This window comes from Thunnus albacares, chromosome 18 (assembly GCF_914725855.1).
Source record: "Thunnus albacares chromosome 18, fThuAlb1.1, whole genome shotgun sequence".
Lineage (NCBI taxonomy): Eukaryota > Metazoa > Chordata > Actinopteri > Scombriformes > Scombridae > Thunnus > Thunnus albacares.
In genome coordinates, this window is record NC_058123.1 from 3,068,185 (window position 1) to 3,093,617 (window position 25,433).

Sequence of the window (25,433 nt, forward strand, 5' to 3'; positions counted from 1 at the left end):
CAGCAGCAGAGCCACTTTGTGAAGAACCTAAGGTGTTCTCCAGCCTTTGGACGCTTGTGGACGAGGCATGCGGAGGAGTCTATCTCACACTCACACACACACAAACACACACACATTAGAAGTCCTGCAGGGTTGCACAATCACAGACCACTGCAGCTGCTGTGTTCACGGACCAGCTGCTTGTCAGGAAAAGGAGCTATCATGTCCTTCAGCTCAAAGCCGATCGCCAAAACTGTTTCTGAGAATAAAAGGAAGAAAAAGAAGAAGAAGGTAAATGAGTCTTCACTTTTTCCTCTATTGTTGATTCAACACACAAGACACCAGATAACTGAGACATCATGTGTCTCATGCGTCACTTTACTCTCAGGGATAAGTTTCTACACTTCTTTAAAACAATGTCTGAGCTGGCAGTGTTGGTTGTGGCTCATAGTGATGAACCTACAGAGAATTATCAGCGACTCTGCAGCTCCTCTCAACTTTACAGAGCTTTACAGAGAGTTTCAGCTCTTTGTTTAGCTGTCTGGCTGCAGCTTGACTGTTTTGGTTCACTCACAGTGTTCTCATAGCGTTGTTTTGTACACTACCTGCTCAACACCAAACAGCAAAGAGACACAGTTAGCTGTAGACTAGCTGGTGAGCATAGTGGAGCATTTACATATTTCCATTTGTTTGCAGTCAGATCAAGGAGAACAGAGGACTGTAAAACCTATGGAAATATAAATGTGGTTTTAGATTTTGTCTAAAGACGATTAATATTGTATATTAGTATATGTGTGTATATCACAATATGTATTGTTATGTACTTTAGTTACTTTTACTCCATTGCTTTAAGGCCAAGAAATGTACCACTAACATAATCCCATCATCCATGATTATGCAACACTATCATGTCTAGTACCATTCTGCTTGTTTCATTTTCAGAAAGCTAAAGCTACTATTGAAATTGCAAAACTGGGAATCATGCAATTACTAAATTGTAAATACTTTGATTAAAAGAATAACCACATTCAGGAATTGTACCCGCCTGTTCATGGACAGGAAGGGACTGACTCTGCTCCCCCAGAACTATCCAGGCTGGCTGCTAGTTTCTTCTTGGTTTTGTCTTGTCTTCTTGCTTTCCGCCATGCTGGTGGAAAGTTTGCATTTTGCTAGTCTGAAGATGTGACTCAGAACAACAGGAGGTGAAACCTCAGAATCTAGAGTCATGAGTTGAGGGTCAAGCCTAGGAGAGCATGAAAGCGTAAACCAGGAACTCTCCTCCAATGGGAACTTTTCAAGTCTTTCTTTATTATTACGGGACATCAGACCTAAATTTGACCCCCTAAACATGCTCAAAAACTCACCAAATTTGGCACGCACATCAGGTCTGGTAAAATATTTGATAAAATGTAAAAATGAACCCCCAAAGTGCCAAAATGTGCTCTCTGGCACCACCTATGTAACTAAAATGGCCGCCATGGCCCGTAGGAATGTTGTAAAGAGATCAAACCAAAACTCAATTATTCGTCTCATCAAGACCTACAAATCATACACTCACACCCCTGACCTAAATCCAGTAGGAAGTAGCCTTTCAAAATAAGACTTTGCCCCAATTTTGGCCTCCAAACAAACGCTATCTCCTCCGAGGGCGTTAATGGTATCGACTTCAAACTTTGATACATGACTTATGACACTGTGCTGAAAAAAGTTCTTTTTGTACTGCTTTGTAACAACTCGAACAGTTTGGATTTTATAAGCCCCAAAAGTTGCAGTGCAACATCACCCTTACAATGTATACTAAGATAATACATAGGAAACACATGTAAATCATGTGATATCTTGTCTGTTTTCGATGAGAACATAAATCTGTTGTCACAATAGAACAATACTATAAATTTGAATTTCACTTTGTTGGTAAAATAACACATCTGAACCAGTCCATGGCTAAAATGAGCTCTTCTTTGTTTAGAAACAATATGTGTATGCTAAATGTCTTTAAAGAAGCAGCCTTTACACCACTCAGGGGTTTTTGTTTTTAAAAGCAAATTGTTTTATTGGCATATAAAATTGCCCCCCACCCCTCTGATTTCATCAGGTGGGAGACAATGATATAGTTTGATGTGGTTTATTGTAAGACATGTCTCACCCTGCAGAAAATTCTCATCCTCACACAGCTGACAGTACACATGTCAATCAAACTTTCAAAATAATAGCACACCACACTTAAGTTAACAGAAATATCCCTCATTTTTAAAAAGCAAAATGATCTGATCTTGACGGGCCAGAGTGCGAGGTCCCGACCAACACTGCTTGCAGCTTTAATTCTTATTGACCTCTCTTGTGTGGCCAACAAGGAGGATTATTTCCCTATTATTATACCTACTCTAATATGAGTTATGTCACTGGACAAATAATCTCATAATTCTCCCCTAACATCATGAAGCTATTTGTGTGCACAAATTCCTACAGAGGTAAGACACATGTTATCAGACAGACAGAAAAATCACCCCTTCCTAGGTAGGAAGTTGTGGGATTCATCGCTTTTCTCGTTCTAAGAATTTTCTCTGAAGTCCAGAGCTGTCATATAAACAGACTGAACTAACTTTCTTCACAGGAGAGAAACACTTGCTTGAATTACAGTGATAATGTCTTAATCTAATTCAACTAAAATACTGAAATTCATGCAAAATTAATATTCTGTTCACCTTATTATCATCATCATGGCTGCCAGTTTACCAAGAGGGTTTTTTTTTTTTTTTTTTTAGTTTTTATTGGCATGTTTTCTTGCTGCAACTTCTACACTTCAGTAGTTTGTAGGAAACTTCTCTGACTGTGACAATTGTCTCTGTGTTTCTGCAGATCTGTGTCTGGTAATGACATACTTAACTGTTCATTTAGTAGGCAGTATGCAGTAAATACTGATTGAGTATGTAGTAGGTAGTATGACGTATGTGATTTCGTACACAGCCTATACCTGTAACACTGACGCTGCATTCAGGTCACATGGGAAAGATGGGAGAAAAGAGTTTCCAGTTTCCAGTTTCCATTGACATCAGCATTCAGGTTGGAAACAGAACTTGGGAATGTGAGATTTGATGATACAAGCTGCAATTTTTCTTGTGAATAATTATGTGTTCAATTTATAATTTAATAATTTTATGACTGGACATGATAGAGTCTACATTTGTTTAATTTGTTGTTTTTCAAATATGAGTTTTTTTTAGTAAAAGCTGTAACACTCAGTGGTTGAATGACGACTGAGAAAGCTTTGAAACCACATTAATCTTCACCAAACATCTATTATTGCATCTTCACAGCTTCAAACTGGAGTAACGATGTTTTTTCCTTCAGATGTTTATTACGATTGAACTGAATTCAGCATCTAATATGTGCAGAGTTGATGATTCCTGAGTGACTTCTGCAATAGAAAAGGTGGAGTTACGTTACCTGTGATGCTGCAATAAATCAATCACAACTGTCAGGTAACTAATCACCACTGTTTTAGATACATTTCTTTGTTGTCAATTAATATAAATTACAAAAACTCTACAGCACAGCAGGCTCTGCTCTTTTCTCTGTGACAAAGCTGCTTTAATGAAGAAAGCTGAAAGTACAGAGACTGACTGACAAATATTTGTCTGCACTGAACATGAACTCTGTAACTTGTGGTGTTTCAGGAAAAAAACTGCCTCAAATAAACTCATTTGTGTTTCACCTTTCCTCCAGAAGCTTTGAATGAGACCCTGAGATGAAGACAGAAGAAAATACTTTGCTCACTGTTGAAAAAACAACTTTATTGATTATGTAAAGCTTCAGATTGTTCACACATCCAATCAGTAAAGTCTGTTAAAGGACTCTTATTCAATGATTTCATGTTCAGATTCACTTCATCCACACAATCAGTTAGTTTAACCCAGAATGTCAGCTATGTACAAGAACATAATAAATGATCTCCTTGTTGATTATCATCATGATAATTACAGTTTGATTGTACATTTCTTTATGAATTTACAAAGTGGTGAGAACAAAATATCTATGATGAAGGAAGATCTGCTGTTTTCTGTTTAAGACACTGAAGTGGAAGAGAAACAACAGCACACAAATACATCAATACAAACATGGAACTAACATTTAGAACAAAGAGAAGTTCACATTTTCATCTGAATAAATGTCAGTGAAGGTTAAAAACATCATCATGAGCAGCGATAGCCTCCATGGATAAAAACACACAGGAAAAATTGACATTTAAAGAAACTCAAAACATCAACAAAACAACAAATGTAAAGAAAAAAGTGTTGACAATCCCAGTTTGATTGACAGCTGATCTCTGTGCAGTTCAGAAACACCACAGCAACGAGTTCTCAGAAACAATGGAGACAAAAACATGAAGAATTACAACAGAATCTGACACATGAAGTCTGAAATGACTTCTGTCTATTTGAGTTTACACAACTCAGCTGTGTCTCCCCAAGAATAATTAAGATAAAGTCCAGTATAGAGAGGCTGAGTGAATGTGGTCTGGACTCTGTGGAGGAGAGTCATGGTTTTAGAGACGCTGTAGAAGGACAGAATACCTGCTCTGTGATCCAGGTACACTCCTACTCTGGAGGAACCAGGACCTGAGACGGGAGTTAAGATGTTGTTGAACCAAAATGAAGAACTGTTAGCGCCAAAATATAAAACCCAAGATTTGTCATTACGTCCAAATCCACATTCATTCGAGCCTCCTGCTCTGCTGATATTCTTGTATGCGACTGCCACACCAACACTTCCCCCTCTCCTCTCCACCTCCCAGTAACAACGTCCAATCAGACTCTCTCTACTCAGGACCTGATGCCATCCAGTGAATCTGTCTGGGTGACGAGAATAAGACTGTTGTTGTCTCATTCGTTCTACTTTTCTGTTCCCCTCAGATAATAACAGCCATGTGTGTGCTGTGTTTGGATCCAGTGTGATTTCACGTGAATATTTTAAGAATCCAGCTCTGGTCTTGGGTTCTGCTTCTGGCAGTAAAACGTCCACTTCAGTCACTGTCAGTGAGATGTTTGTCCATTTCTCCCTCAGGATGTCCTGTAGTTGATCTCTGAGCTCTGACACAGCTGCTGTCACATCCTCAAAGTATCTCAGAGGACGGATATTGATGCTGGATGAGTCTGTAGATGCACTGAGTTGTGACAGTGAGGGGTAGTTGAGTAGAAACTGGATGTGATCCTCTGTGTGTGAGAACTGCTTCAGTTCAGCGTCTTTCCTCTTCAGCTCATTGATCTCCTGCTCCAGCTTCTCCTGAAGCTCTTTGACTCGACTCACTTCAGTTTTCTGCTGGGATCTGATCTGCTGCTTCACATCAGAGCTTCTTTTCTGGATGAGATGGATCAGCTCAGTGAAGATCTTCTCACTGTCCTTCACTGTTTTATCAGCAGAGCGACTGACGGCCTCCACCTCCTGTTGAAGCAGCTTCACATCTTTCTCTCTGTCCTGGATTCTCTGCTGGATGTTTTGTCGACTCACCTCGAGCTCTTTCTGCCTCTCAGTCCTTTCTGCTGCAGCTGAGACTGTGTCGTGGCCTTTATGTTCATCCACAGAGCAGAGATAACAGATACTCTGCTGATCAGTACGACAGAACATCTTCATCACCTCATCATGAAGAGAGCAGATGTTCTCCTGGAGCTTCTCTGAGGGGTCGACCAGCTTATGTTTTTTAAATTTAGTTGATTCAAAGTGAGGCTGGAGGTGTTTCTCACAGTAAGAGACGAGACACTGCAGACAGGACTTGATGGCTTTCAGCTTCCTCCCAGTGCAGAAATCACAGGCCACATCTTCAGGTCCAGCATAGCAGTGATCAGCAGGAACAGCTTGGAGTCCAGTCTTCTTCAGCTGCTCCACTAAAGCTGCTAATATGGTGTTTTTCCCCAGGACAGGCCTAGATGTGAAGGTCTGTCTGCACTGAGGGCAGCTGTAGATCTTCCTCTGCTCCTCTTCATCCCAGAAGCCTTTAATACATCTCATGCAGTAGCTGTGTCCACAGGGAATAGTCACCGGATCCTTCAGTAGATCCAGACAGATCGAACAAGAGAAGGTTTCTCTGTCCAGCTGATCTCCTTTCTGCTCCATTTCAGCTCTCAGTGGCAACGACTGTCTGAGTTTCACTTCCTGAGAAGTTGAACAGGTTTAAGCTCCGATCTGAACAACATGTGTTTCTGCAGTGAATGCACCCTGCAGCTCTTGTACTGCATTACATGTTGCTTACACCCATCTTCAAACTGTAGATCTGAGGGGGAGGGAACAAGGAAACAGAGCAGAAGAGGGAGGAGTTATCAATGATTCATTTCAGGAAGAGGAGCGGTACTGAGAATTAAACTGTGTTTCCTCATTTACAGTGAAGTCTCAGTTAGTGTATCACAGTCTTAAAACCTGCACGACAATATCGTGACAGGGTTCAACCTAAACACATAATGTAGTAATTCAATCTCTGTATGCACCTAAAAAAAAAAAGGAAAACTCTCTAAAATCGACTAGAGAGGAAGTCAAGATGATTGACATCAGGAGATGGGGTCTCTGTGACATCATAATAATTCATGTTTCCCGTCCAACCTTCACTAACAAGCTGATGAAACCATTTTACTGGTTCTTCTGATATACTGTAAACTATTCCAGATGTCAATGCTGGAATAACTGTCCCAGTGTGGTGAGTTTGTTTAACTAACTGTCATATAATACATACATTGTGACAGCAACAGCACAGTATGTGTTATATCTAGATTCAATTTTCTTGTGAGATCGTCAGCAGAAATTGTCATGACCATTCCTCGTCGAAACAGGAGCTCACTAAAGAGATATTTTATTGGGACATCTCACCCCCTGCAGAGAGTAGAAATCTTTATTTTTTAAAATAATAATTCATTGTTCTTTTTTTGAAACAAGGTATACTTTGGATATTAGGATTAAATTGCTGTGTGGTTAAAAAGAAAAGTGACAAAGACATCTTCTGCCCGAGCAGGTCAGTTTAATGTTTCCTCTGAAGAAGAACAAAGTGTGATCTGACTGAGACGACATTGAGAACAAAGTCCATTTATGATTTATTGCTCCTTATTTGATGATTTAACGACTGTGCTCTTCAGCAAAACTGTGTATACAGTAATGTTTAGATCCTCCTCTGTTGCTCTTCCTGAGCTTTCTTCCATTGTTTTCCTGATAAAGGGTCTTTTTAGGTGTTTTTTCTTTATTTGAATTGAGGGTCTAAGGTCAGAGGATGTTGTGTTGCTGTACAGACTGTAAAGCTCCCTGAGGATAATTTGTGATTTGTGATATTGGGCTATACAAAAAGCAAAAACAGTGATACAGTCATGTGAATCATTCTGATTGGTCGTCTTTTCTGCCATCTGCTGGTTTCAATGAAAGACTCCTCTTTAATCCCAACATGTACAACTTTATTCAAATAATCAGTGTGAGCTGCACATTTAAAATAGTGGATCTAAGAGTCTGAAAAGAAGAGAAAGTAGAAAAAGAATGAAAACATTTTATTACCATGAAATTCACCAGTGTCCATTTGAACCAAGTGTTTGTACTTTTTTCTCCCCAGGTGTTTGAATTCAACATCTGACCTCATAACAGTTTTTGTGACTGAAAATTTTGTTTATTATGGACAAATGAACATCAAACACAAACAACAAATGAATGAATGTCAGTCAAAGACAATCACTAACAACCTGAGATCCTCCCGTTTCAGGTGTGCGGTGGCCTAAAACCAGGATGACGTCTTTTTAAAATCCTTCACGCTCAATCAGCAGCAGAGCCACTTTGTGAAGAACCTAAGGTGTTCTCCAGCCTTTGGACACTTGTGGACGAGGCCTGCAGAGGAGTCTATCTCACACTCACACACACACAAACACACACACATTAGAAGTCCTGCAGGGTTGCACAATCACAGACCACTGCAGCTGCTGAGCTGCTTGTCAGGAAAAGGAGCTATCATGTCCTTCAGCTCAAAGCCGATCGCCAAAACTGTTTCTGAGAATAAAAGGAAGAAAAAAAAGAAGATGGCAAATGAGTCTTCACTTTTTACTCTATTATTGAGTCAACACACAAGACACCAGATAACTGAGACATCATGTGTCTCATGTGTCACTTTACTCTCAGGGATAAGTTTCTCCACTTCTTTAAAACAATGTCTGAGCTCAGGCAGTGTGTTGGTTGTGGCTCATAGTGATGAACCTACAGATAATTATCAGCGACTCTGCAGCTCCCCTCAACTTTACAGAGCTTTACAGAGAGTTTCAGCTCTTTGTGTAGCTGTCCAGTTGCAGCTTTACTGTTTTGGTTCACTCACAGGACTGTCATAGCATTGTTTTGGGCCGCAAAACAAGCTCTAAAAAGCCACTGTACACTACCCACTCAACACCAAATAGTGAACAGACACAGTTAGCTGTAGACTAGCTGGTGACCATAGTGGAGCATTTAGATATTTCCCTTCATTTGCAGTCAGATCAGGGAGAACAGAGGACTGTAAAACCCATGGACTTACAAATGTGGTTTTAGATTTTGTCTAATTACAATTAATATTGTATGTTAGTATATGTGTGTATATCACAATGTATGTTGTTATGTACTTAAGTTAGACTTTTATTCCACTGCTTTAAGGCCAAGAAATGTACCACTAACATAATCCCATCATCCATGATGATATACAACACTATCATGTTTAGTACCATTTTGCTTGTTTCACTTTCAGAAAGCTAAAGCTACTATTGAAATTGCAAAATTGGGAATCATGCAATTACTAAATTGTAAATACTTTGATTAAAAGAATAACCACATTCAGGAATTGTACCCGCCTGTTCATGGACAGGAAGGGATTGTCTCTGCTCCCCCAGAACTCTGCAACCCCTGGGATTGGCCAGGAAACCGAAACTTCAAAAGAGCGTCTTATCTGAGACTCTAGGCTGCTTTAGGCTGGTTGCTGGCTTGTGTTCCAGGCTGCCTGCTAGTTTCTTCTTGCTTTTGTCTTGTCTTCTTGCTTTCTGCCATGCCGGTGGAAAGTTTGCATTTTGCTAGTCTGAAGATGTGACTCAGAACAATAAGAGGTGAAACCTCAGAATCTAGACTCATGAGTTGAGGGTCAAGCCTAGGAGAGCATGAAAGCATAAACCAGGAACTCTCCTCCAATGGGAACTTTTCAAGCACATTACAAGATCCAGACTCCAGCTCCTCACCCCAGCACATCAGACTCCATTCGTCACAAGAAGCCACCCCAGGGAGCAAGCAAGTATTTGTACAATACCTTCATCAACTTGCTTAAACCCTGGTGCTTTCATGATTTGTAATTAATTAAAAAAGTATTGTATTTCATGTGTTTGTTTGTTTCTTTCTTTCTTTATTATTACGGGACATCAAACCTAAATTTGACCCCCTAAACATGCTCAAAAACTCACCAAATTTGGCATGCACATCAGGTCTGGTGAAATATTTGATGAAATGTAATAATTAACCCCCAAAGTGCCAAAATGTGCTCTCTGGCACCACCTATGTAACTAAAATGGCCGCCACAGCCCGTAGGAATGTCGTAGAGAGATCAAACCAAAACTCAATTATTCGTCTGATCAAGACCTACAAATAATACACTGACACCCCTGACCTAAATCCAACAGGAAGTCCGCAATTAGCCTTTCAAAATAAGACTGCCCCGATTTTGGCCTCCGAACAAACGCTATCTCCTCCGAGGGCGTTAATGGTATCAACTTCAAACTTTGATACATGACTTATGACACTGTGCTGAAAAAAGTTGTTAAAAACTTTGTTATAACTTGAACGGTTTGGATTTTATAAGCCCTGAAAGTTGCAGTGCCACATCACCCTTACAATGTATACTAAGATAATACATAGGAAACACATGTAAATCATGTGATATCTTGTCTGTTTTCGATGAGAACATAAATCTGTTGTCACAATAGAACAATACTATAAATTTGAATTTCACTTTGTTGATAAAATCACACATCTGAACCAGTCCATGGCTAAAATTAGCTCTTTTTTTGTTTAGAAACAATATTTATATTCTAAATGTCTTCAAAGAAGCAGCCTTTACACTACTCAGGGGTTTTTTGTTTTTAAAAGCAAATTGTTTTATTGGCATATAAAATTGTCCCCCACCCCTCTGATTTAATCAGGTGGGGGACAATGATTTAGTTTGATGCGGTTTGTTGTAAGATTCCATGTTGATTTTCCTCCTGTCCTCCCCAATTTTTTGAGTCACCCGCCGCCACTGGTGTGCACACAATCAGTTAGTTTAACCCAGAATGTCAGCTATGTACAAGAACATAATAAATGATCTCCTCGTTGATTATCATCATGATAATTACAGTTTGATTGTACATTTCTTTATGAATTTACAAAGTGGTGAGAACAAAATATCTATGATGAAGGAAGATCTGCTGTTTTCTGTTTAAGACACTGAAGTGGAAGAGAAACAACAGAACACAAATACATCAATACAAACATGGAACTAACATTTAGAACAAAGAGAAGTTCACATTTTCATCCGAATAAATGTCAGTGAAGGTTAAAAACATCATCATGAGCAGTGATAGCCTCCATGGATAAAAACACACAGGAAAAATTGACATTTAAAGAAACTCAAAACATCAACAAAACAACAAATGTAAAGAAAAAAGTGTTGACAATCCCAGTTTGATTGACAGCTGATCTCTGTGCGGTTCAGAAACACCACAGCAACGAGCTCTCAGAAACAATGGAGACAAAAACATGAAGAATTACAACAGAATCTGACACATGAAGTCTGAAATGACTTCTGTCTATTTGAGTTTACACAACTCAGCTGTGTCTCCACAAGAAAAATTAAGATAAAGTCCAGCATAGAGAGGCTGAGTGAATGTGGTCTGGACTCTGTGGAGGAGAGTCATGGTTTTAGAGACGCTGTAGAAGGACAGAATACCTGCTCTGTGATCCAGGTACACTCCTACTCTGGAGGAACCAGGACCTGAGACGGGAGTTGAGATGTTGTTGAACCAAAATGAAGAACTGTTAGCGCCACAATATAAAGCCCAAGATTTATCATTACGTCCAAATCCACATTCATTCGAGCCTCCTGCTCTGCTGATATCCTTGTATGCGACTGCTACACGAAATTCTCTCCCTCTCCACTCCACCTCCCAGTAACAACGTCCAGTCAGACTCTCTCTACTCAGGACCTGATGCCATCCAGTGAATCTGTCTGGGTGACTAGAATAAGACTGTTGTTGACTCATTCGTTCTATTTTTCTGTTCCCCTCACATAATAACAGATATGTGTGTGCTGTGTTTGGATCCAGTGTGATTTCACATGAATATTTTAAGAATTCAGTTCTGGTCTTGGGTTCTGGTTCTGACAGTAAAACGTCCACTTTATTCACTGTCAGTGAGATGTTTGTCCAGTTCTCCCTCAGGATGTCCTGTAGTTGATCTCTGAGCTCTGACACAGCTGCTATCACATCCTCAAAGTAGCCCAGAGGACGGATATTGATGCTGGATGAGTCTGTAGATGCACTGAGTTGTGACAGTGAGGGGTAGTTGTGTAGAAACTGGTTGTGATCCTCTGTGTGTGAGAGCTTCTTCAGTTCAGCGTCTTTCCTCTTCAGCTCAGTGATCTCCTGCTCCAGCTTCTCCTGAAGCTCTTTGACTCGACTCACTTCAGTTTTCTGCTGGGATCTGATCTGCTGCTTCACATCAGAGCTTCTTTTCTGGATGAGATGGATCAGCTCAGTGAAGATCTTCTCACTGTCCTTCACTGTTTTATCAGCAGAGCGACTGACGGCCTCCACCTCCTGTTGAAGCAGCTTCACATCTTTCTCTCTGTCCTGGATTCTCTGCTGGATGTTTTGTCGACTCACCTCGAGCTCTTTCTGCCTCTCAGTCCTTTCTGCTGCAGCTGAGACTGTGTCGTGGCCTTTATGTTCATCCACAGAGCAGAGATAACAGATACTCTGCTGATCAGTACGACAGAACATCTTCATCACCTCATCATGAAGAGAGCAGATGTTCTCCTGGAGCTTCTCTGAGGGGTCGACCAGCTTATGTTTTTTAAATTTAGTTGATTCAAAGTGAGGCTGGAGGTGTTTCTCACAGTAAGAGACGAGACACTGCAGACAGGACTTGATGGCTTTCAGCTTCCTCCCAGTGCAGAAATCACAGGCCACATCTTCAGGTCCAGCATAGCAGTGATCAGCAGGAACAGCTTGGAGTCCAGTCTTCTTCAGCTGCTCCACTAAAGCTGCTAATATGGTGTTTTTCCCCAGGACAGGCCTAGATGTGAAGGTCTGTCTGCACTGAGGGCAGCTGTAGATCTTCCTCTGCTCCTCTTCATCCCAGAAGCCTTTAATACATCTCATGCAGTAGCTGTGTCCACAGGAAATAGTCACCGGATCCTTCAGTAGATCCAGACAGATCGAACAAGAGAAGGTTTCTCTGTCCAGCTGATCTCCTTTCTGCTCCATTTCAGCTCTCAGTGGCAACGACTGTCTGAGTTTCACTTCCTGAGAAGTTGAACAGGTTTAAGCTCCGATCTGAACAACATGTGTTTCTGCAGTGAATGCACCCTGCAGCTCTTGTACTGCATTACATGTTGCTTACACCCATCTTCAAACTGTAGATCTGAGGGGGAGGGAACAAGGAAACAGAGCAGAAGAGGGAGGAGTTATCAATGATTCATTTCAGGAAGAGGAGCGGTACTGAGAATTAAACTGTGTTTCCTCATTTACAGTGAAGTCTCAGTTAGTGTATCACAGTCTTAAAACCTGCACGACAATATCGTGACAGGGTTCGACCTAAACACATAATGTAGTAATTCAATCTCTGTATGCACCTAAAAAAAAAAAGGAAAACTCTCTAAAATCGACTAGAGAGGAAGTCAAGATGATTGACATCAGGAGATGGGGTCTCTGTGACATCATAATAATTCATGTTTCCCGTCCAACCTTCACTAACAAGCTGATGAAACCATTTTACTGGTTCTTCTGATATACTGTAAACTATTCCAGATGTCAATGCTGGAATAACTGTCCCAGTGTGGTGAGTTTGTTTAACTAACTGTCATATAATACATACATTGTGACAGCAACAGCACAGTATGTGTTATATCTAGATTCAATTTTCTTGTGAGATTGTCAGCAGAAATTGTCATGACCATTCCTCGTCGAAACAGGAGCTGACTAAAGAGATATTTTATTGGGACATTTCACCCCCTGCAGAGAGTAGAAATCTTTATTTTTTAAAATAATAATTCATTGTTCTTTTTTTGAAACAAGGAATACTTTGGATATTAGGATTAAATTGTTGTGTGGTTAAAAAGAAAAGTGACAAAGACATCTTCTGCCCGAGCAGGTCAGTTTCCTCTGAAGAAAAACAAAGTGTGATCTGATTGAGACGACATTGAGAACAAAGTCCATTTATGATTTATTGCTCCTTATTTGATGATTTAACGACTGTGCTCTTCAGCAAAACTGTGTATACAGTAATGTTTAGATCCTCCTCTGTTGCTCTTCCTGAGCTTTCTTCCATTGTTTTCCTGATAAAGGGTCTTTTTAGGTGTTTTTTCTTTATTTGAATCGAGGGTCTAAGGTCAGAGGATGTTGTGTTGCTGCACAGACTGTAAAGCTCCCTGAGGATAATTTGTGATTTGTGATATTGGGCTATACAAAAAGCAAAAACAGTGATACAGTCATGTGAATCATTCTGATTGGCTGTCTTTTCTGCCATCTGCTGGTTTCAATGAAAGACTCCTCTTTAATCCCAACATGTACAACTTTATTTAAATAATCAGTGTGAGCTGCACATTTAAAATAGTGGATCTAAGAGTCTGAAAAGAAGAGAAAGTAGAAAAAGAGTGAAAACATTTTATTACCATGAAATTCACCAGTGTCCATTTGAACCAAGTGTTTGTACTTTTTTCTCCCCAGGTGTTTGAATTCAACATCTGACCTCATAACAGTTTTTGTGACTGAAAATTTTGTTTATTATGGACAAATGAACATCAAACACAAACAACAAATGAATGAATGTCAGTCAAAGACAATCACTAACAACCTGAGATCCTCCCGTTTCAGGTGTGCAGTGGCCTAAAACCAGGATGACATCTTTTTAAAATCCTTTACGCTCGATCAGCAGCAGAGCCACTTTGTGAAGAACTTCAGGTGTTCTCCAGCCTTTGGACACTTGTGGACGAGGCCTGCAGAGGAGTCTATCTCACACTCACACACACACAAACACACACACATTAGAAGACCTGCAGGGTTGCACAATCACAGACCACTGCAGCTGCTGAGCTGCTTGTCAGGAAAAGGAGCTATCATGTCCTTCAGCTCAAAGCCGATCGCCAAAACTGTTTCTGAGAATAAAAGGAAGAAAAAGAAGAAGAAGGCAAATGAGTCTTCACTTTTTACTCTATTATTGAGTCAACACACAAGACACCAGATAACTGAGACATCATGTGTCTCATGTGTCACTTTACTCTCAGGGATAAGTTTCTCCACTTCTTTAAAACAATGTCTGAGCTCAGGCAGTGTGTTGGTTGTGGCTCATAGTGGTGAACCTACAGATAATTATCAGCGACTCTGCAGCTCCTCTCAACTTTACAGAGCTTTACAGAGAGTTTCAGCTCTTTGTGTAGCTGTCCGGTTGCAGCTTTACTGTTTTGGTTCACTCACAGGACTGTCATAGCATTGTTTTGGGCCACAAAACAAGCTCTAAAAAGCCACTGTACACTACCCACTCAACACCAAATAGTGAACAGACACAGTTAGCTGTAGACTAGCTGGTGACCATAGTGGAGCATTTAGATATTTCCCTTCATTTGCAGTCAGATCAGGGAGAACAGAGGACTGTAAAACCCATGGACTTACAAATGTGGTTTTAGATTTTGTCTAATTACAATTAATATTGTATGTTAGTATATGTGTGTATATCACAATATATGTTGTTATGTACTTAAATTAGACTTTTATTCCACTGCTTTAAGGCCAAGAAATGTACCACTAACATAATCCCATCATCCATGATGATATACAACACTATCATGTTTAGTATCATTTTGCTTGTTTCACTTTCAGAAAGCTAAAGCTACTATTGAAATTGCAAAATTGGGAATCATGCAATTACTAAATTGTAAATACTTTGATTAAAAGAATAACCACATTCAGGAATTGTACCCGCCTGTTCATGGACAGGAAGGGACTGTCTCTGCTCCCCCAGAACTCTGCAACCCCTTGGATTGGCCAGGAAACCGAAACTTCAAAACAGTGTCTTATCTGAGACTCTAGGCTGCTTTAGGCTGGTTGCTGGCTTGTGTTCCAGGCTGCCTGCTAGTTTCTTCTTGCTTTTGTCTTGTCTTCTTGCTTTCTGCCATGCCGGTGGAAAGTTTGCATTTTGCTAGTCTGAAGATGTGACTCAGAACAATAAGAGGTGAAACCTCAGAATCTAGAGTCATGAGTTGAGGGTCAAGCCTAGGAGAACATGAAAGCATAAACCAGGAACTCTCCTCCAATGGGAACTTTTCAAGCACATTACAAGATCCAGACTCCAGCTCCTCACCCCAGCACATCAGACTCCATTCGTCACAAGAAGCCACCCCAGGGAGCAAGCAAGTATTTGTACAATACCTTCATCAACTTGCTTAAACCCTGGTGCTTTCATGATTTGTAATTAATTAAAAAAGTATTGTATTTCATGTGTTTGTTTGTTTCTTTCTTTCTTTATTATTACGGGACATCAAACCTAAATTTGACCCCCTAAACATGCTCAAAAACTCACCAAATTTGGCATGCACATCAGGTCTGGTGAAATATTTGATGAAATGTAATAATTAACCCCCAAAGTGCCAAAATGTGCTCTCTGGCACCACCTATGTAACTAAAATGGCCGCCACAGCCCGTAGGAATGTCGTAGAGAGATCAAACCAAAACTCAATTATTCGTCTGATCAAGACCTACAAATAATACACTGACACCCCTGACCTAAATCCAACAGGAAGTCCGCAATTAGCCTTTCAAAATAAGACTGCCCCGATTTTGGCCTCCGAACAAACGCTATCTCCTCCGAGGGCGTTAATGGTATCAACTTCAAACTTTGATACATGACTTATGACACTGTGCTGAAAAAAGTTGTTAAAAACTTTGTTATAACTTGAACGGTTTGGATTTTATAAGCCCTGAAAGTTGCAGTGCCACATCACCCTTACAATGTATACTAAGATAATACATAGGAAACACGTGTAAATCATGTGATATCTTGTCTGTTTTCGATGAGAACATAAATCTGTTGTCACAATAGAACAATACTATAAATTTGAATTTCACTTTGTTGATAAAATCACACATCTGAACCAGTCCATGGCTAAAATGAGCTCTTTTTTTGTTTAGAAACAATATTTATATTCTAAATGTCTTCAAAGAAGCAGCCTTTACACTACTCAGGGGTTTTTTGTTTTTAAAAGCAAATTGTTTTATTGGCATATAAAATTGCCCCCCACCCGTCTGATTTAATCAGGTGGGGGACAATGATTTAGTTTGATGCGGTTTGTTGTAAGATTCCATGTTGATTTTCCTCCTGTCCTCCCCAATTTTTTGAGTCACCCGCCACTGGTGTGCACACAATCAGTTAGTTTAACCCAGAATGTCAGCTATGTACAAGAACATAATAAATGATCTCCTCGTTGATTATCATCATGATAATTACAGTTTGATTGTACATTTCTTTATGAATTTACAAAGTGGTGAGAACAAAATATCTATGATGAAGGAAGATCTGCTGTTTTCTGTTTAAGACACTGAAGTGGAAGAGAAACAACAGAACACAAATACATCAATACAAACATGGAACTAACATTTAGAACAAAGACAAGTTCACATTTTCATCCGAATAAATGTCAGTGAAGGTTAAAAACATCATCATGAGCAGTGATAGCCTCCATGGATAAAAACACACAGGAAAAATTGACATTTAAAGAAACTCAAAACATCAACAAAACAACAAATGTAAAGAAAAAAGTGTTGACAATCCCAGTTTGATTGACAGCTGATCTCTGTGCGGTTCAGAAACACCACAGCAACGAGCTCTCAGAAACAATGGAGACAAAAACATGAAGAATTACAACAGAATCTGACACATGAAGTCTGAAATGACTTCTGTCTATTTGAGTTTACACAACTCAGCTGTGTCTCCACAAGAAAAATTAAGATAAAGTCCAGCATAGAGAGGCTGAGTGAATGTGGTCTGGACTCTGTGGAGGAGAGTCATGGTTTTAGAGACGCTGTAGAAGGACAGAATACCTGCTCTGTGATCCAGGTACACTCCTACTCTGGAGGAACCAGGACCTGAGACGGGAGTTGAGATGTTGTTGAACCAAAATGAAGAACTGTTAGCGCCACAATATAAAGCCCAAGATTTATCATTACGTCCAAATCCACATTCATTCGAGCCTCCTGCTCTGCTGATATTCTTGTATGCGACTGCTACACGAAATTCTCTCCCTCTCCACTCCACCACCCAGTAACAACGTCCAGTCAGACTCTCTCTACTCAGGACCTGATGCCATCCAGTGAATCTGTCTGGGTGATTAGAATAAGACTGTTGTTGACTCATTCGTTCTACTTTTCTGTTCCCCTCACATAATAACAGATATGTGTGTGCTGTGTTTGGATCCAGTGTGATTTCACATGAATATTTTAAGAATTCAGTTCTGGTCTTGGGTTCTGGTTCTGACAGTAAAACGTCCACTTTATTCACTGTCAGTGAGATGTTTGTCCATTTCTCCCTCAGCATGTCCTGTAGTTGATCTCTGAGCTCTGACACAGCTGCTGTCACATCCTCAAAGTAGCCCAGAGGACGGATATTGATGCTGGATGAGTCTGTAGATGCACTGAGTTGTGACAGTGAGGGGTAGTTGTGTAGAAACTGGTTGTGATCCTCTGTGTGTGAGAACTGCTTCAGTTCAGCGTCTTTCCTCTTCAGCTCAGTGATCTCCTGCTCCAGCTTCTCCTGAAGCTCTTTGACTCGACTCACTTCAGTTTTCTGCTGGGATCTGATCTGCTGCTTCACATCAGAGCTTCTTTTCTGGAGGAGATGGATCAGCTCAGTGAAGATCTTCTCACTGTCCTTCACTGCTTTATCAGCAGAGTGATTGATGGCCTTCATCGTCTTTTGAAGCAGCTTCACATCCTTCTCTCTGTCCTGGATTCCCTGCTGGATTTGTTGTCGACTCACCTCGAGCTCTCTCTGCCTCTCAGTCCTTTCTGCTGCAGCTGAGACTGTGTCGTGGCCCTTATGTTCATCCACAGAACAGAGATAACAGATACTCTGCTGATCAGTACGGCAGAACATCTTCATCACTTCATCATGACGAGAGCAAATGTTCTCCTGGAGCTTTTCCGAGGGGTCGACCAGCTTATGTTTCCTTAATGGAACAACATCATAATGAGGCTGGAGGTGATTCTCACAGTAAGAGGCCGGACAAGCCAGACAGGACTTGATGGCTTTCAGCTTCCTCCCAGTGCAGACATCACAGGCCACATCTTCAGGTCCAGCATAGCAATGATCAGCAGGAGCAGCTTGGAGTCCAGTCTTCTTCAGCTTCTTCACTAAAGCTGCTAATATGGTGTTTTTCACCAGGACAGGTCTCAGTGTGAAGGTCTCACTGCACTGAGGGCAGCTGTAGATCTTCCTCTGATCCTCTTCATCCCAGAGGCCTTTAATACAGCTCATGCAGTAGCTGTGTCCACAGGGAATAGTCACCGGATCCTTCAGTAGATCCAGACAGATCGAACAAGAGAAGGTTTCTCGGTCCAGCTGATCTCCTTTCTGCTCCATTTCAGCTCTCAGTGGCAACGACCGTCTGAGTTTCACTTCCTGAGAAGCTGAAGAAGTTTGAGCTCTGATCTGTACAACATGTGTTTCTGCAGTGAATGCACCCTGCAGCTCTTGTACTGCATTACATGTTGCTTACACCCATCTTAAAACTGTAGATCTGAAGGGGAGGGAACAAGGAAATAAGAGCACAGGGTGGAGCTTGTTGTGTTTGAGAGCAGAAGAGGAAGGAGTTATCAATGATTTATTCCAGGAAATGGAGCAGTTTAAAAGAGATACTGTGTGTTTCACCTGTTTATACAATGGAGCTCATTTGTCATTTAAAAACTCTGCTCACCTCTTCTTTCTGATGCCAAAGGGATCTGAGATGATTCCCCAGTGCACAGAGAGCTTTCACATGTTATAATCATGTCGTTTCTCTGCAGCAGTGCTGTGTTTGAAATAAAAGCAGGTAAAAGCATAGAGGTCATCTTATCTAACAACACTCTCCTCATAAATGTTGACTTTTGACAATCACATGATCCTCTGGTTTAATCTTTAACAATGTGTCGTATTTTAAAAGCTTTTTATATTATCCATTGAGTAACTAGTAACTAAAGCTGTCAAATAAATGTAGTGGGATGGAAAGAATAAAGTAGCATCAAACGGAAATACTCAAATAAAGTACTTCAAAATTGTACTTAAGTACAGTACTTGAGTAAATATGGCTGCTACAGACAGTAAAGAATGTTTGTTACACCAAACTTCTTTCACTTTACTGGTGAAAAAGTATATTTGAGGTCGGGACCAAACTTTGTTCCAGTGAATCTTGTTTTCATGTTTATTGCAGTAAACAATGGCGCAAATGATACATTTTCATTCTGAAAAAGTGGGATTTTTTATACATGGTAAAATTAGTTCCAGAAGTAAAAATCTCTTTCATTTTTTTTAACAGACAACGTTAGTGACTCTCAGTTCTCTCTTCTACAGTTTGGATCAACATGAAACTCTGCTGGTTGAATAATCACAACAAAGGATGAACAACTGTGTTAGAAAATCATTAGAAAATAATAAGAAAACATTGAAAGTACATGATTTTGTACATTAAAACTTTAGGGATGAAGTTACCTACGACTCCCAAAGTGCATTTGTCAAGAAACATTCAATCACAGATCTTAAATATCAGTCACATGAGCCTCTAACGATGGGCGGAAGCTAAAGATTATGTTTTTACAAACAAATTTTTCAATCTGCAGTGTAAATCAGGTCACTTTTAAGTGAACTCAGAAAATATGGCACCATTTTGTGTTTAAAATTTCAACGACAAAGTGTTGTGAATTAATAACCCTCTGCTTCGCGCCTATCTCCAAAGCAACAGCAGCCAAAGCTTATGGGTATTACAGTATTGTTATCCATCCACCAAAATAACAGACAAAATGTGATTTCAGAAGAACAAAGTTTGAAAATGGTGTTCAGAATATAAAGATAATATGATCGTTACATTATCCAGGGGAGTCCTGAGTTTCTATGTTCAATAATATTCAGGATATCATTAAAATAAACAAAATGGTAACACAGGAGGTAAAACACTTCAGAAATGCACTAAAGGGCTAAAAAACAACAACAACAACAACAACAACAACAAAAACAAACCTAAATGTAAAGACACACACCTCTTTCATTTACATTAGATTCAACATTATTGTCATTAGGCTACATGTTTGTTTAAAATTGCTTTTTATCTCACATACAGCATTTATTGACATTTTATCTACTTTTAATGTTATTATCTAAATCTTTCTGTAATTTGTCTTTTTTTAAATCATTTCTTTTATGTTTTTAATCTTTCAGTATCTCACATCTGTCTTGCTATGTTTTTTTTCATGTTTTGTGATGCATGGTTGCATGATAACACTCTAAACTAAGATGGTGAACATGATAAACATTATACCTGCAGAACATCAGTATGTCAGTATTATTATAGTGAGCATGTTAGCATGCTGACATTAGCATTGAACTCAAAGCACAGCCTCACAGAACTTCTAACAGACTGTCGACTCACAGTCTTGTTAATAGTGAAGTCATGCTGTCATACTGATGGACGTCTGTGACCTCTGGCTGACCTTTATTGTGTTCTGCAGCTAAAACACAGGACTACATGTGTTGTTACTGTTTATGGTGAACATGGTAAACATTAATAAATTCTACCTTGAATCTTGAACTACAGCACATCAAAATGCAGTTTAGAATCTGATCGGAAACTTCAAACAGTACAGATACTTAAACAAATAAATGAATGTACAGAATGAATACATTAATCAATGGCTGATGTCCTCAGATGTCTGGTTTTGTCCGACCAACAGCCCAAAACTCAAAAGTTTTCACTTTACAAAGATATAGAACAGAGCAAAGCAGCAAATATTCACACTGGAGAAGCAGCAAACAGATAAAGGCTGCTGTTTTTAAACTGTAATTTACTGCTGATCAACTAATTGATTAATCTACACTCCAATAATTAGAAGCTTTTCAACTTGGACCTGAGCTCTGGTTTTCATCTGTAAGCCGATCATCCTGCATCGAGTACGTGTCATCTGACGTTGACCTGAAGGTGGTGCTGTTGCATCATGTCTGGGGTGAAAAGCACTGACTGGACTTTGTGTTGTTGTGTCATCAGTCAGTATTCTGGCAAACATCACTGAAAGATGCTAAAAACAACATTTGAGATTAAAAATTAAATGTACAAAAATACAACACCTTATTTCCTTATTTTTATCAGGAAATCTTTAACAAAGACCAACGCTCTCAACCAAATGACTGAAGAGAGAAAGTCAAGCTAAATAAATATATATTTATTCTGACAGAGTGTATCACAGTCTTAAAACCTGCACGAAGACATCATGAGAGGGCTTGAGCTCTACACATAATGTAGTAATTCACTCACTGTGTACACAAAAAAAGAAAAACTCTCTAAAATCGACTAGAGAGCAAGTCAAGATGACTGACCTCAGGAGATGGGGTTTTCTCTGTTTAAGACGCTGAAGTGGAAGAGAAACAACAGCACACAAATACATCAATACAAACATGAAATTAACATTTAGAACAAAGAGAAGTTTATATTTTCATCTGAAGAAATGTCAGTTAAGGTAAAACATTTAAAGAAACTCAAAACATCAACATAACAACAAATGAAAAGAAAAAAAGTGTTGACAATCCCAGTTTGATTGACAGCTGATGTCTCTACAGAGGGGTGTACTACGAAGAAAGTTCAACATATCCAGGCTTTCTTTATGTGAGCTGGCTCGACAAACCCTAAGCTCACAATCAGAGATAAGTGGTATCACAATGGTGGTTTTCAGGCTTTCTTCTTCAGGCTCTGTTCATGTTCCCATAAAAGGGAGATGTTTGGCACGTCATTTGACTCTTCTTCCGCACAAAATGGACCAATCACGTGCTGCCTGACTACTTCAGTCAGGAGGAACAGGTCAGTATGACGGAGGGCTTTGAAGAATATAAAGACATTATCACAGCAAAAAGCAACACTGTTCCTGTAAATAAGGTGTGAGAGGAATGCTGGCAGAAAATTGCTGATTGTTTAAATCTGTAAGTTAATATGTTTATTTTACCACTCAGTGCTCTCTCAATGCCTCCCACATCCAGAGCTCTTAAAATTTAAACTTGATGCGGCAGATTTAAACATTATACTCAGGAAGTGCATTTAGGTCTGACTCTGTCCCATAATGAAGGATAAGTAGAAATCACTTTAGTTTTCGGCCAAATCAAAGTGAAATTAATTTTATATATTGAATATTATCTGTGACAAATAACAATAGACTAATCTATTTTCTATTAGATATTCTAATAGCTGCAGTAGCAGCAGTGTTAAACTGACCTGGCAGTAAATCAGGTGGTTAGTGAAAGGGCGGCGCTTTTTATAGCTGATTTGAGCCAAAACTTGGAACATAATCTGCTCCGGACCAGGTTAAGTTTGCAGCATCAGTTACCATGGTGATCTAGCCAGGTTAAAAGAGAGCCACCTTGTGACATTGAAAACCCTGCAAGCTCAACATAGCTCGTTAACCCACTAATCTCGCTCTTCATAGTACCCCTCTCAGTTCAGAAACACCACAGCAACAAGCTCTCAGAAACAATGGAGACAAAAACATGAAGAATTACAACAGAATCTGACACATGAAGTCTGAAATGACTTCTGTCTATTTGAGTTTACACAACTCAGCTGTGGTTCCATTATGAACATAAAGTCCAGTATAGAGAGGCTGAGTGAATGTGGTCTGGACTCTGTGGAGGAGAGTCATGGTTTCAGAGACGCTGTAGAAGGACAGAATACCTGCTCTGTGATCCAGGTACACTCCTACTCTGGAGGAACCAGGACCTGAGACGGGAGTTGAGATGTTGTTGAACCAAAATGTATAACTGTCAGTGTCACAATCTAACATCCAAGATTTCTCATTATGTCCAAATATACAATCATTTGACAATCCTCTTCTGCTGATATTCTTGTATGCGACTGCTACATGAACTCCTCTCCCTCTCCACTCCACCTCCCAGTAACAACGTCCAGTCAGACTCTCTCTACTCAGGACCTGACGACTACAAATGAATCTGTCTGGGTGACTAACATAAGACTGATGTTTACTCATTACTTTTGCTTTTCTGTTCCCCTCAGATAGTAAAAGTATTGAGTGTGTTGTGTTTGGATCCAGTGTGATTTCACATGAATATTTTAAGAACTCAGCTCTGGTCTTGGGCTCTGCTGCTGACATTAAAATGTCCACTTCAGTCACTGTCAGTGAGATGTTTGTCCAGTTCTCCCTCAGGATGTCCTGTAGTTTATCTCTGAACTCTGACACAGCTGCTGTCACATCCTCAAAGTATCTCAGATGATGGATATTGATGCTGGATGAGTCTGTAGATACACTGAGTTGTGACAGTGAGGGGTAGTTGTGTAGAAACTGGTTGTGATCCTCTGTGTGTGAGAGCTGCTTCAGTTCAGTGTCTTTCCTCTTCAGCTCAGTGATCTCCTGCTCCAGCTTCTCCTGAAGCTCTTTGACTCGACTCACTTCAGTTTCCTGCTGGGATCTGATCTGCTGCTTCACATCAGAGCTTCTTTTCTGCAGGCGACGGATCACCTCAGTGAAGATCTTCTCACTGTCCTCCACTGCTTTATCAGCAGAGCGACTGACGGCCTCCACCTCCTGTTGAAGCAGCTTCACATCTTTCTCTCTGTCCTGGATTCTCTGCTGGATGTTTTGCCGACTCACCTCGAGCTCTCTCTGCCTCTCAGTCCTTTCTGCTGCAGCTGAGACTGTGTCGTGGCCTTTATGTTCCTCCACAGGGCAGATATAACAGATAATCTGCTGATCAGTACGACAGAACATCTTCATCACCTCATCATGAAGAGAGCAGATGCTCTCCTGGAGATTCTCCGAGGGGTCGACCAGTTTGTGTTTTTTAAATTTAGTTGATTCAAAGTGAGGCTGAAGGTGTTTCTCACAGTAAGAGACAAGACACTGCAGACAGGACTTGATGGCTTTCAGCTTCCTCCCAGTGCAGACATCACAGGCCACATCTTCAGGTCCAGCATAGCAGTGATCAGCAGGAACAGCTTGGAGTCCAGTCTTCTTCAGCTGCTCCACTAAAGCTGCTAACATGGTACTTTTCACCAGGACAGGCCTCGGTGTGAAGGTCTGTCTGCACTGAGGGCAGCTGTAGATCTTCGTCTGATCCTCTTCATCCCAGAAGCCTTTAATGCAGCTCATGCAGTAGCTGTGTCCACAGGGAATAGTCACTGGATCCTTCAGTAGATCCAGACAGATCGAACAAGAGAAGGTTTCTCTGTCCAGCTGATCTCCTTTCTGCTCCATTTCAGCTCTCAGTGGCAACGACCGTCTGAGTTTCACTTCCTGAGAAGTTGAACAGGTTTAAGCTCCGATCTGAACAACATGTGTTTCTGCAGTGAATGCACCCTGCAGCTCTTGTACAACATTACATGTTGCTTACACCCATCTTCAAACTGTAGATCTGAAGGGGAGGGAGCAAGGAAACACAGTATGAGCACAGGGTGGAGCTTGTTGTGTTTGAGAGCAGAAGAGGGAGGGGTTATCAATGATTCATTTCAGGAAGAGGAGCCGTTTTAAAGACATACTGTGTGTCATTTCTCACTTAAAAACACTGCTGACCTCTGCTTTCTGGTGCCAAAGTGTTCTTGGGATCTGAGATGACTCCCCAGTGCACAGAGAGCTTGTTGTGTTGAAAGAACAGGGAAGGTTATCAGGATGAGGAGCGAGACTGTGAATTAAAACTGTGTTTCTTCATTTACAATGAAGTCTCAGTTAAAACCTGCTCACCATTTGAAAACATTTTTGTATTTAGCTGTAAAATACTTGTTGTCATGTCAGAGTTTGTTGATGGCTCCATATTTCTGTAACTCTTCCTTAAAATCAGATCAATTTATAACAATAAATTGTCATAAAGTTAAAAAAAAAAAAAAAGCAAAACATGCTGTGAAAAGAATGATCTTGGATTGGATAATAATTCCAGTTTATTGTAATATTTGGTAGTTCTGTCCATCATTTCTATCAGTAGTGCTCTGCAGCTAAAACACAGGACTA

At 40.2% G+C, this 25,433-nt stretch overlaps 4 protein-coding genes across 4 annotated transcripts in view; 1 reads left to right on the forward strand and 3 right to left on the reverse strand.

Annotated features, from left to right (window-relative positions):
• Window positions 1-25,433, forward strand: part of LOC122968041 (oocyte zinc finger protein XlCOF6-like) — an 813,118-nt gene that overhangs the window by 449,034 nt on the left and 338,651 nt on the right. The window lies entirely within an intron of this gene.
• On the reverse strand, window positions 4,348-6,178 carry LOC122968047 (tripartite motif-containing protein 16-like). Its single transcript, XM_044332985.1, has one exon. It carries the CDS (start codon window positions 6,088-6,090, stop codon window positions 4,414-4,416), a length of 1,677 nt encoding a protein of 558 aa, XP_044188920.1. The 5' UTR covers window positions 6,091-6,178; the 3' UTR covers window positions 4,348-4,413.
• LOC122968948 lies at window positions 10,788-18,919 on the reverse strand. Its single transcript, XM_044334496.1, has 4 exons — window positions 17,194-18,919; window positions 16,202-16,209; window positions 15,342-15,623; window positions 10,788-12,435 (listed from the first exon to the last, which is right to left on the reverse strand). Exons 1-4 carry the CDS (start codon window positions 18,826-18,828, stop codon window positions 10,788-10,790), a joined length of 3,573 nt encoding a protein of 1,190 aa, XP_044190431.1. The 5' UTR covers window positions 18,829-18,919.
• On the reverse strand, window positions 21,962-25,081 carry LOC122968050 (tripartite motif-containing protein 16-like). Its single transcript, XM_044332988.1, has one exon. The coding sequence runs from the start codon at window positions 24,684-24,686 to the stop codon at window positions 23,016-23,018; it is 1,671 nt and encodes a 556-aa protein (XP_044188923.1). The 5' UTR covers window positions 24,687-25,081; the 3' UTR covers window positions 21,962-23,015.

Excerpts from the sequence above, each read along its gene's own strand:
- LOC122968050 (XM_044332988.1), bottom strand. The coding sequence starts at position 24,686 with ATGGAGCAGAAAGGAGATCAGCTGGACAGAGAAACCTTCTCTTGTTCG.
- LOC122968948 (XM_044334496.1), bottom strand. The coding sequence starts at position 18,828 with ATGGAGCAGAAAGGAGATCAGCTGGACCGAGAAACCTTCTCTTGTTCG. Across the intron at positions 12,436-15,341 it reads AGCAAGAAGACAAGACAAAA|AGAAACCTTCTCTTGTTCGA; the intron begins GCAAGAAGAAAC and ends TCAGCTGGACAG.
- LOC122968047 (XM_044332985.1), bottom strand. The coding sequence starts at position 6,090 with ATGGAGCAGAAAGGAGATCAGCTGGACAGAGAAACCTTCTCTTGTTCG.